The sequence below is a fragment of the Notothenia coriiceps genome, unplaced genomic scaffold (genome assembly GCF_000735185.1).
Source record: "Notothenia coriiceps isolate Sejong01 unplaced genomic scaffold, NC01 NC01_scaffold00009245, whole genome shotgun sequence".
Taxonomy (NCBI): Eukaryota; Metazoa; Chordata; class Actinopteri; order Perciformes; family Nototheniidae; genus Notothenia; species Notothenia coriiceps.
The window spans coordinates 933,498-945,489 of NW_011341946.1; the positions used below are offsets into that span (position 1 = coordinate 933,498).

Consider the following 11,992-nt stretch of genomic DNA (forward strand, 5'->3'; position numbering starts at 1 on the left):
CTGGATCAACTTACCCTGGGGCAAGTTGAGCCACAAGACTCTTTTTTTTTAAAGAAGTAATATTTTCACTGCCCTTGATCAAATATTAATTATTATCATTGCCATTGATAGGAGACATCCTGAATTATAGGTGTGTGTTCACATTTTTACTATGTGTCATTTCTCCTTGCTTAGAGGACAGCATAACTAAAAAATGGCTCAACTTATCCCACTCTCCCCTACCAGTCTCATGTCTTTGCAGCACATATGAAGCTTCAACCGGCAGCTACAGTAGTTAGCTTAGCGTAGCATAGCATCTAGCCAGTCTTCATTCCAAACTGAGGGAATCTTCCCACTAATTTAGCTACAGTAGTTGTTTACCCCTCTTTAGAAGTAGTTTCCTGGCTGCAGCTTCTCAACAATCTCAACAAAAGGCTAGGAAAATCAAAGTCCGGGGGAAGAACAGACAAAGGTCAAAACACAGACTAAGGCTCAGGCTAAGGTACAAAATGCTGGAAAGCTACGGCACGTGGCTTGAAGACAATCAGGCAGCAGACCAACCCAGTCTCACGGCATTTCGTGTTATAGTCACGACATTGACTCGACATTGATTCGTGTTCACCAACACGAGTTCCCCCAGAACAATTTTAAAAGCAATGTATTTCTATTGGTAGTATGTTTCATGCCTGCAACATGTCTTTTTGTCCGGTCGGGTCTTGGAAGACCGGAAGCTGTGGGGTTCATAAAAACATGTTCTTTATACAGTCTATGGTTCTTACTCAATATCAAGCCACGATTATTGTTTTTATTTTTAAATCGAATAATGTCTGACTTTTTTTGCCGTCTGTGAGGAAAATAAATGGGGCTCAGAGCCTCAGAATACTGAAATCTGTATTTTTTCAAATCAGGCTAGATTGGTGAACATGAATCAATAGATTAAATGTCGTGACTATAACAAGAAATGCCGTGAGACTGGGTTGGTCTCGGTTGAGCAGACAGGTGAAAATGGACCGTTTGTATACTAAGGAATTGATTATGGAATGATGAGCAGGTGAGTGGAGAGGAGGAACAGGTGGAGTTAATCTACTGGCAATAAATTGGAGTGGCCTGGTCTGAAAAGAGTTAAAACACAAGCAAAATAATTATAAGTAAAAGAAGGCAAACTCAAAACCATGACAGTCTCGATGTGAATAAACATATTTCAGAAAATGTTTAACTATTGCTTCATAAAACCCCCCCAATAAATAAACTTGAATGTCGGTGCATTCTGTTTCCCAGCCTCTCATATACTGCTCTGCCACTGTATATTAAAGGGACTTCTTTTCCCTCCGCCATTCATGTGGAAAAGGCTTGCACCACCAGCTACCCTTTCTTTTATTCATCGTACTGTAAATAACTCCACTTTATGAAAAGCAGCCAGTGTGACTCACGGATACCTCTCTAACCACAACCCATTATTATTTCATGGCCTTTGAAAGAAGGGTCTATAGCAGGCGCTCTCACACTTTAATGTCGGAGCTCCCTCTGATGTTGTGTAGTACACAGCGGCCCTTGTTGCGCTCCGTATGCGATCCCTCACTTGAATTCACAAACACTTCCAAGTGCATAAATAGCACGAAAGTAGAGTGCCTCGCGAGCTATCTAATGCTCTGGAACGCCATTGCTGAGGAGATAACAGGAGCCTGCCATGGCTGATGCCTGGGACTGTCATTGGGGGGGGAGGAAAGAGAATGTGTCTGTGTGCCTTTATGAAAAACACTGTTGTTCTGACCTCTCATGGGACATCATATGGTAAGGAAAAAGAACATGCATCAGCGTTACGATTAAATGACCAGCGGACATGATTCAAAGGGTCCCACGGTGTCCCAGAGCAGCCTTTGGAACGTGTAGACGGCTCTCGGCATACAGACGAGCTAATGGGCAACCTATTGGTCATGGTAGATGTAGTTTGAATCTCAATGAGGGTGTCAGTGTGCGGCTGCTCCATGACCGACAAGGTGTGGTAGGCCTGCTGGAGTTGATTTAGCCACACGGCCTGTCATAGCGTCAACATCCATCCATCGAAAGGCTAAGAGCCGTTTTTTCTCTTTCTTTTGAAGTGTCAAGAGGAAACTGCCGTCTTGACGGATGGAAAATGGAGGAGGTCTGATGAAATATTTTTCTTTCCCTACATGACGCAGAGCCCTGATGTTAATAAGGCCGATATTTTTTGCATGACAACAGACTTAACAATGTGGTGTGCGCCAAAACCACTTTTGCAGTATGTAGCCCAGAAAATGAAGCCGTTCCTGACAAAAGCCTTTCAGAGGTACACAGCAGTGTATACTGGGACACGCTCGTGCTACATGAAAGCAGTGGGCTTGAATCATACAAAGGCTAAACCCATTACAGGTCCAGAGGGGCGGGCAACGCGGTGCCTCGTCCCGCTCTTCTAAACAAGACTCTAGGTGCTGGAAGCTGGAACAAAGCCTTGTAACATATACATTAAACTTTAATTGTTTTTTTTCCTTTCACATCTCTGAAGCTCCTGAAACGTTAAAAGTGTGCTAGTTTTTCACGGCTGTGCCTTTGTAGAATGTATGTGTAACAGTGGAGGGAAAGAAGGGTACTCTCTGATGCTGGAGGTAGACAGTTGCTTTTCAAATTCCAAGTTTTGGTCCTTTATTTTATTCAGCAGTGAAATGCCATGAATACAGAAAATAATAACGTCTGTTACAATTCTCAACCATGACCTTCTAATGTCAGAGAACCTTTAACGTATGGACACAGTACACAGTAATGAAGAGTATCAAAAAAAGTAGTTGAATCTCGAAAGGAAATGAAAGAAAAACATAAAAGTTTTCACCAATTACATAAACATATGTTTGCTACAGTCCCAATTTACTGTATACATAGGGGGATCATATTCCCAATTATTAGAGAAGGATAGCAGTAGAAAGGATACATGACTCAACTGCCAGACATAATGCTTCATAAAGTATGCACAGAGGTACAAGCAATAAATACACACATTAGGTTAAGCCTTACAGCTACGCAAAGCAGATGCAGAAAAAGCAGGTTTGCTATTCTTAGCGAGCAATGAGAGAGAAACAGTAAAAATTCAGGTAAGTCAGAAAAGAAACACTGAGATTTTTTTTCCTCTTAGAAAAAAGTCTGGTAAATTTATGGGTCCACCAACATTTTTTTACATAAGTATGCACAGTTATCAAAATACAGACAAAATCAACCCAGAAAATCCAGACAATCCTAAAATCTAGTGGAGGAGCAGATCGCAGTTCTGGAGGTCTTTCTGGTATTATGTGCAAGCAACTATTTTAGACATTTTTTTTACTTAATTTATACAAAACCCATGCAAATCTACAGGTAATATGCATTCTGTGGCTGACAGGTTTCATCCCTCCCAAAACAGTATATCTGAGGTAACGCACTCCTATGCATTGTACATTTAGGCCATCGTCCCGATGATTTTTATTATATTATTTTTATTGGTTCTTGTTTCCAGTCCACCAAATGATTTTTAGACATGCATTTTTAAAACACAATATTCCCTTACAGGTAATCTATACATTATCATTCTACAAATGTTTGAGGACAACCTATTACAATGCAAATCTTCCATATCTTGACGCAGGGAATGTAAACGTTGGTTTGAGCCACGTCCTATGAGACAAGCAAAGTGTAACAGCTCTTGTGGCGCTCTAATAACTCGTGCAATCTGTCATAATTGTTCTGAATTTTTGTTGTGCAGAGGTAGAAGCTTTTAGAAAGCCTTTTTGGGTAAGTGGGAGAACCCTTTTTTTGTCTTTTTTTTTTTTTTTTAAAGACGCAGCGTCCTTTTTATTTGGTGTGGTAAGATTATTAAGAACGTCGTCTTCAACTCGTTTTGTTGTCTCCAGCTAAAGTATTGAAGGGATAAGCTTTGTTCCTGGGCCCTCTTGACGTGGTACTGGCATGTGTGTGTGTGTGTGTGTACTTTACATGCTGCGTGTTTGTAGAGTACTGCACGTGTCAGCGTGTTAAGCTCTTACAGCCAATCCCTGGGCTCGGCGCAACACTTGAAAACAAACTATGCACAGTGTTTCCATTTTGGTCATTACAGCACAATGCAAAGCCACTCGCTGGTTCTCTGACAGCATCCTCTGCAGCCGGACCCAACGAGGAGGTGGGCAGACCAAAAGCTCAGGATCTGCGTGTGTGTGTGTGTGTGTGTGTCCGCGCACATGTATGCTAGGCTCTGACAGGGTGTGTGTGTGTGTGGTTGGTTTAGCATTTCTTTATCCCGTACAAGAGGAGGCAGAACTTTGTGTAACTTTGGTTTACTGAAAACAGAAATGACCTTTAAAGCAACAACACTTTTCTAGATGACTGTGAGGGAAATGACGGGATGCACTATATTTCTTTAGTCTCTATAAATACCAAGTGTGTTATAAAAAGCTGGTTACCCATACAGAGTACATCAGTGCCGACACCAGGTGTATCTATATAGTTTAGAAGCTATGAACCACACGATGGGTATTCGATGACGTTAAAGCAAATACCACCTTCACCTTAGATATCCTTTTCTGCAATGGCTATTATTATTTGCTTTCACATGGTAACCAAGCCATTTCCTATCAACTTGAAATTATGACTTATTTGGCTTCACTAGATATTTTTCATGTTTGGTTAGCGATGTTTTCAGTTTTTCGACGCGGCCTCGGAAAACCGCCACGGAAATAAGACGTGACATTATTTTGACAGTCCCACTTAGAACATTACAAATTCACCAGGTTAGAAAAAAATCATGGAAATAAAAAACAAAAAGTGTAATGCGTAACAAAAAGGGAAAGAAACTTCACAACAACACAATGTTTCTGCACTTCCATTGAATACACAAATGTTTTGTTTTGGTCATGATCCACTTTTACAGTTAGCTGCTCTCTACCGGTCACCAACATCGCATCACCTTTTTTTTAGCTACAGTATTTCTGGCAGAAAATCTCCAACGTGGATGCTCTATGAATCAAATTACACATCAAAATCAGCATTTATTCCCCCCTCTCTCTTTCTGTCTCGTGATCATCTTTGTATCGGGCTAAATGAAACAATCCCAGAGGTTATTCGAAGGTAGTTTGCGGAACGAAAGCTTCTCTTTGTACTAGTTTAAAGTCGCAGAAGACGGACCAAGAGGAGTTTGGTGGCTTCTGTTTATAAGCTATTGGCCATTGCTAGTGTTGGCTTTGGTTTCTAGCTGTTGCCTGTGACTGTTTGCAGGTAGACAAAGCTTTAGAACGAGGAGGTAAAGAGGACAGCAAGAGGGAAATTATGCGGAAATGCATCTGTTTTGTAAATGGTGCTTTATACAAACTAGTAATTTTACCCCAACTTAATTTCCAGTTTTTTTTACTTTTAACCACAAACAGATAATAGACTGGAAGCCAACTTTTTTTTTTTCTCTTTTTTTTTTTTGGACAGCTGCAACAACAGTCTTGGATCCGCAGTTTTCCGTTATTTCCGGTGTGATTCAGGGAATGGCATTTACAGTTGGTGGTGTCAGATTTTGAAATTAACCATGGTTAAAAGAAAAAGAAGCTAAAAATAATATACTGTTATTCATAATAGTAGCAACATACAGGCAGTGACACGGATTTCTGAGACTACTCCTGTGCAAATGAAAACAGAGCAACAAGTTGAATTGAACCAGCAATCGTCTCTAGACATGAACAACTACTACGGCGGGGGGGGGGGGTTATTCCACAAACCATCAAACCGTCTTCTGTTTTGGCCGTATAAACTAGGCGCTAGCTTTTTCAACGGAACACTGATTTGTTTTTTTTTCTCCCAGTATCCTTGAGTCATCCTCCTTTGTACTCGTACGTGGCCCACGCACTCTCTAATCGAATTCTCTCTTTCTATCAGACACCCATCTCATGCCTGTCTTGTCCCCGTTCCAAAGGCCCGCGCCAAAAGAGTTCCTTTGGACCAGTCTCCCATCCGGACTGCCATCGGCTCAATAAAGCTCAGACGAGACCCCACGCAGAGAACTGTGCGAGTGGTTTCCGTTACTCTATGTCCAAAGGCAGTCTGTCGTGGCGAGCAACCAGTCGCGGCGGCGCGCGGAGGGCTACTCGGCCAGAAAAACGGCTATCCTAGTCACTCCGGGTCCTCTGATAAGTATCCCTTCTCCAGCTCCCGCGTCGTCCGTCCAGCTCTGGACTGTGATTTTGGCTGTCCGTCACCAGTGGACATCGGACAGTCTCGTCGTCCATGTTGAGCGGCTCTCCTTCACGTGAATCTGATGGCCAACTGATGAACAAGGCAACATAAATGTTATGATTTGGATTCAAAGGTCCTCCCATTATAAGTACTGGTTTTTCATAATATAATTATAGGTCTCAGATATATAACAAGTGTTTGGATCAAACACCACAACAGATCATTTTCAGCATTACCATAATCCCTCTGTTTCAGCCCTGGTTTCAAAAGTGCTGATTCTCGTCTGTTCTTTAGATGAAAATAAGGAGCCCTTCACCCACGCCCTCTGAGAACTTGGTTAAAAAAACAGATGTTTCTCTAGAGGAGATTCCCAGGTGACTTTCAAAAAAAAAAAAAAAAAAAAAAAAAAACAAAAAAAAAAAAACCCCTTGGTTGCTTGATTGGCTAATGGTTACACAAGCAAAAAATCCTTATGACATCATAAAGGGGCCAAAATGTGATCAGCTCATTTTCAGACCAGTTTTTATAGAAATGGATGCAGGACAAAAAGAGAGAGAATGCTTTTTTCCTGAATTATTTTAGAATCTCAATTTACTACAAGGGGACACATGTTGATGGAGAAGACATGAAAAAGCGCATTTGCATAATAGGTGACCTTTAGATTGCACTTTTTTGAACTCACTGGTCATTTATAAATAGCATGCTAATTACTACAGCTGTAGAATAATAGAGAGTAAAGAGACAGAGGATTTCCATGGAGTACTAAGAAATGGTGGTGTTGGTGCCACAAGATAAATAATTTTGTAGTGTCAAAGATGGCACATAACAGGCCGTGACATGCATTATCTTAGTGGAGTAAAAGCATGTTGTTTGCCGAGACGCTAATTGAGCCACATGCTCACGTCTTACTGTAANGGGGGGGACTCATCCTCAACAGCCACTCATGTCAGTGTCAGGGCCAGAGAGGAGAGAAAGGAGCAGGAAAAGGGAAAGTCAATGCTGTCCGGTTACTAAAAGTTGAATGACCTGAGGGAGTGCTACTCTGTCTGGAGCCGGGCACATTTGCTCCACTTCACACCCCATTTAAGAGCGGGGTAAACACGTCCGTACAGATTAACGTATGGACGCCTAAGAACTAACCAAACACTCTACAGACTCACTTCATGGAGCCCGAGTGCATCCTTTCTCCATTACGGGAGTGGTTAGCCTGACTTTGCAACATGAGCTGTGATGGACAGTGGCTGAGAATCCCTAATGTGTAACTTCTGTTTGTCTCAGAGTGTGTGTGTGTGTGTGTGTGTGTGTGTGTGTGTTTCCCTGCATGCTGCTTTCAGACCTGTGCGACATCACAGTCTCAGACATTTCCTAAAAACACTCTCTTTCTCTCTCAGCTCCATTAAAACAGAGATGGGAAAAGGAGGGATTTTTTTTAAAGTAATTACACTAGCTCATTATTAATAGGAACAGTCTTGCATAAAATATGGAAGCTAAACCCTTATAATGCACACAGTGGTGTAATTAAAGATGGATGTGTAATAGAGCCTATTCATAGACTAAGAACTAACTGTTATCCCAAACGTCAGGCTCTCCTCAGGTATTAGCACGGTGCCATTGAAATTAGCACAGCAGAGACCGGAGGGGGGGGGGGGTGGCTGTGATAGGACTCACACAGGAAACTGAACCTTGCCCCGGGGTCATGGCATACAGAGGAACACTCTGGTACTGTGGGTTAACTATCAGGCAATTAAACTAACAAAGGGCACGAGGACATCGAGTGGATTCAGTGCAGGAGGAGGGGGGGGGGAACATGTGCTCGCATTCTCAGAGAGGTTTCATAAGAAATGTGATGTGACACAATTATCTCTCAAACACCGCAGTGAGTGAGCAGGGAGGGGTGCTGAGTTTAAAGCATAATGAGTTCTTATTTTCTCTTGACATTTAACCAAAAATCTAATAATATTTAGACCAAATTATATTTTTTGTGTGTGAGAAACAGAACAAAAATGAGCCCGAATTATGATGTGATTTTCATATATGTACTGCATCGTATACAGTATTTGTAGAGTGTGGGGACTCACATGTGTACTGGGGGGGAGTATCCGGGGCTGCCGTGTCCGTTGGTGTCCAGGTGGTCGTAAAGCCCGTTGAGTCCCTCATGGGCGGACTGCAGCAGGGTGGGGGGGCTGCAGCCCAGCATACCTGGGGGGCTGCCGCCCAAAAGTCCTGGTGGGCTTCCGCCCAAAAGTCCTTGACACCCGCCCATCAGCATGGAGGGGTCTCCGCCGAGGAGGCCGTGGCAGCTGCCTCCCATGGGGCCCGTGGAGCCGCTGTTCATGAGGCCGGGGGTCCCCAGCAGGGGCAGGGAGGTCTCTGCCAGGGCAGCCTGCAGGAGGGGAGGGAGATAGTGAGGATTCAAAGGCAGGTAGTTATTGGGACGATGAGGGAATGTTAGATGAGGGAAGACAGGAGGGCGTAACCATGTCAAAAGTGCTAGAAGAGTCCAAGAGTGTAAGGAGGGAGGACGAGTGTGAGAGGAAGAGTGATACAAGGGGAACATGTAGCAGGTGAGAGAGTGAGATTTAACATATAAATGATTAAACACAGATTGTCTCATGCTGAAGTTTTTTATTCAGCTATGTCCCCCACTGTGACACCTTGCTGACAACTCCCTCCCCCCAGCTGCCATGTATATGCCCTTGTGTGGAGTGGCTATTAAAAAAAAAGTCCCCCAAAACTTTACCTCAAAAATAATAAAAACTCCTGACACTTTCGCCTGCCGCGCATTAAAGTTATATACAGTGATTACATTTTTAAAGTTTTCGCCATGAGCACCTCGCCGGCGTACACTATGAAGCCAAATCATTTATGACAGCTTAGATAAATATTAATGCACATGCCCTTGCATTCGCACATGCCACTATCAATCTGGAGTGGCTGCCACAGCTGAAAGGAGGAGGAAAGAGGAGAAAGAAGGAGAGCTGCTTCCTGACTCGACCACAGGGGGGCCGAGTGAGTCTGACAGGAGGGGAGAGGGAGGCGGGAGAGATTACAGAAACCTGAGTTAGGAAAAAAGACTTCCTCTGATATGTGCTAATGTAGGGCCCTATTGTTCACCGCAACCACGCTCATTCAGTCACTCATCAGTCAGGCAGCACTCCGGCCTGTCAGTCAAATAAACAGGCAGCCGGTGAGTCACAGGTTCGTACCTGTAAACTGGCGTTTAGCGCCGATCCATAGCCGAGACTGCAGGGCAGGTTCTTAACAAGTGACGGGCTCCTGGAGACATGAGAGGAAAGAGAATAAACGTACATAATCAATTTCAGCTGAAAATATATGAAATATTGAAACAAATTGCATAGCAGGAAGACTATACTGTACATAACAGACACAGAGGACTGTTTCAAAGAGGACAGAATTGAAGCTTTTTGATTTCCTCTTGATGTGGTTGACCTTCAGATCTGGATCTAAGGGGAGGTGACAGAACGTACCCTGTGATCTTCTGCGACCTGCGTTTCTGGTACTCCATCTCGTCCACCGTCCACACCGCCCCCTTCACGTTCTCCACACGCACAAAGCACTTGTGCAGACTGAGGTTGTGGCGCACAGCGTTCTGCAGAGAGACATGACACGCAGGTCAGAGGGAGGAGGTAAAACCTAATCATATTCATTCATTAACCGTCAAGAAAGAAAGAAAGAAAGAAAGAAGGCTGGGAAATTGATTTTTTTCTGGCATTTTGAAGAAATTCTTAACATTCACGCACCATTGATTTAATTAGTAAAAATTGAGTGAGAGCGAATGCTCTTACAAGTCCTGCACACAGTACATATCAATCAGAGTAAGTAGGCTAAAAGGAGGTAATCAGCATAGCGAATGGCTTATGGTGGTGACAGAAGTGGTAATGCCGGCCTTGATAATGGTGATGTCAGTAACCCTTTCGGCTCCAGAAAAGCATTTCTCTTAATGGACACGTCGCTTTAAAGATGACAGTATCGCAAGAATAAAAAGACACTCATCAGGAGGCCCCTGCGTCAGGAAAGGGTGTGTGCATGTAAGAGTGAGGAAGATTAAGGTATCTGACATCTATATGTCCAAATATCCTGTCAAATGTGGCGTTGCATACACGCTTACATGACACAATTATCTTTTCAATGTATTATCAAAGCTGTGTTTAAATTAAAACATGATATATCTTTCATAATGTTACCGTAAGGTGTTTTCATTAGTGGCAAAATAAGAGAAAAAGCCCTATTTTATTAATTCCACCATATGACCGTAATTAAAACATGCATCAGAGTCTACACATAATAACCTAGGCTTTAATATCCCTGCTTCTCATATTTATCATGTCCCTTCTCTCGGTGTGTACTGCTCTTTCTCCAAGAAGAAGGGCTTCAAAAAAAAAAAAAAACTCATAAGCAGATCTCGCATCTGACCTGAAAATCCCAGGATTTGATTGATCTTAATGCCCATGGCTCTGAATATGATAATTTTAATATTAATGAGCAAATGAGCAGTTTTATTATGCATGCTATATAGTTAGAACTAATAAGCTTCTGGGTGAGGGAGAAAGAGAGAGGGGAAAGTGGGATGGGGGGGGTAGATCCTTCTTTTGAGCTGATGAGAAGACGCTGAGATATTAAACTACCTTTCATTTCTTTCTTTTCGCTATAAAAAAAACAAATTCTCTCTGTTAATCAAATGACAAGCCCAGCGCTGATCATCCCACTAATGCTTACAAAGGGGATTGTGGATGTAAATAGATCACATTGGTTATTATGTGTGGCCGGCAGACTAGATTTTTTAAATGTCATTGTGATATCATTGCTATTAAATCAGTTTTTTTCAGGAAATACAGAAAAACATTTAAACCAAAGTTGTTTTTCTGCCTCTGAGAACACATCTTGTCATAACATTATCACACAGCAAAACCTCACTGTACCTAACAAACTGGAAAAGGGTACCGAGCTTTTTCGCGTGCCCTCCTGAATTGGTGATCACACGCCCATGTGCTCATTTGCATCCCAAATCCAAATTAATTCACTTTTGCTAAATCTAGTGCTGTGCCACGTCTTGCATGCTGATGAGCGGCTGGGCCAGGCTTCCCTCCAGTGCAGCCACAAAGGCTAAAGGCGGCTAACGAACGACGGGCAGGGGCCACGGGATAAAAACACTGGCGCTCAGCGGGGGCTTTCTTTATCAGCCGGCAGACACACTTCTGGTTCAAACGAAGTGTGCTGCGGGGAAGACATTTTTCACCATCTTTGTGCAGGCAGACAGGACAATAAAGTTGCACGGACAGATATACAAATGGGCCCCTTTGTGTGGGTAAATAAAGAGTGCTACCTCCATGACAGGCCAATTCTCACTTTCCCCCCTGCTTTAGTTCCACACCCTTAACCCCTCTTTTAGACACACTTTATGTGGACACGAGGCCTTCCCCCGCGCGCAGCTGAGAGCTGGTTAACAGCCATCTTTCTTTCCTAATTAACCAATGATATGCGAGAGAAGGTGGTTTCAGGAGTAGGAGGTGGGGTGTCTGTTTTAACAAAAGGTGCTGATGATGGAGTGGCTGCTGTATAATTAGTGCCTCACAGCCCTCTCCTCTCCTCGGCAAGCCTCCGCTATTAATTGCGGCAAATTAGAAAAACGATATCCGAGGCAGCGTGATTTTTTTTCCCCTTTCAAATAGAAAAGGCGGACAAAATAAATAAGAGGAAGAAAGGGGAGAGAGAGTGCTAATCTTTGGGTAAATATGTGCTTTCTTCTGGTTTTTTGACTCCAGCGAGGTGAAGGGTGGGGGCTACGTAGAGGGGGCGG

At 43.1% G+C, this 11,992-nt stretch overlaps 1 protein-coding gene across 1 annotated transcript in view; it reads right to left on the reverse strand.

Moving 5' to 3' along the window:
• Positions 1-2,622: 2,622 nt before the first annotated feature.
• Positions 2,623-11,992, reverse strand: part of LOC104945191 (forkhead box protein P2-like) — a gene marked incomplete at its 5' end in the record, with an annotated part of 16,117 nt that continues 6,747 nt past the window's right edge. The window contains 6 exon segments of the mRNA XM_010770822.1: positions 2,623-6,159; positions 6,162-6,241; positions 7,535-7,550; positions 8,249-8,557; positions 9,381-9,450; positions 9,663-9,784. Of these exon segments, the coding sequence (XP_010769124.1) occupies positions 6,112-6,159; positions 6,162-6,241; positions 7,535-7,550; positions 8,249-8,557; positions 9,381-9,450; positions 9,663-9,784 (645 nt within the window).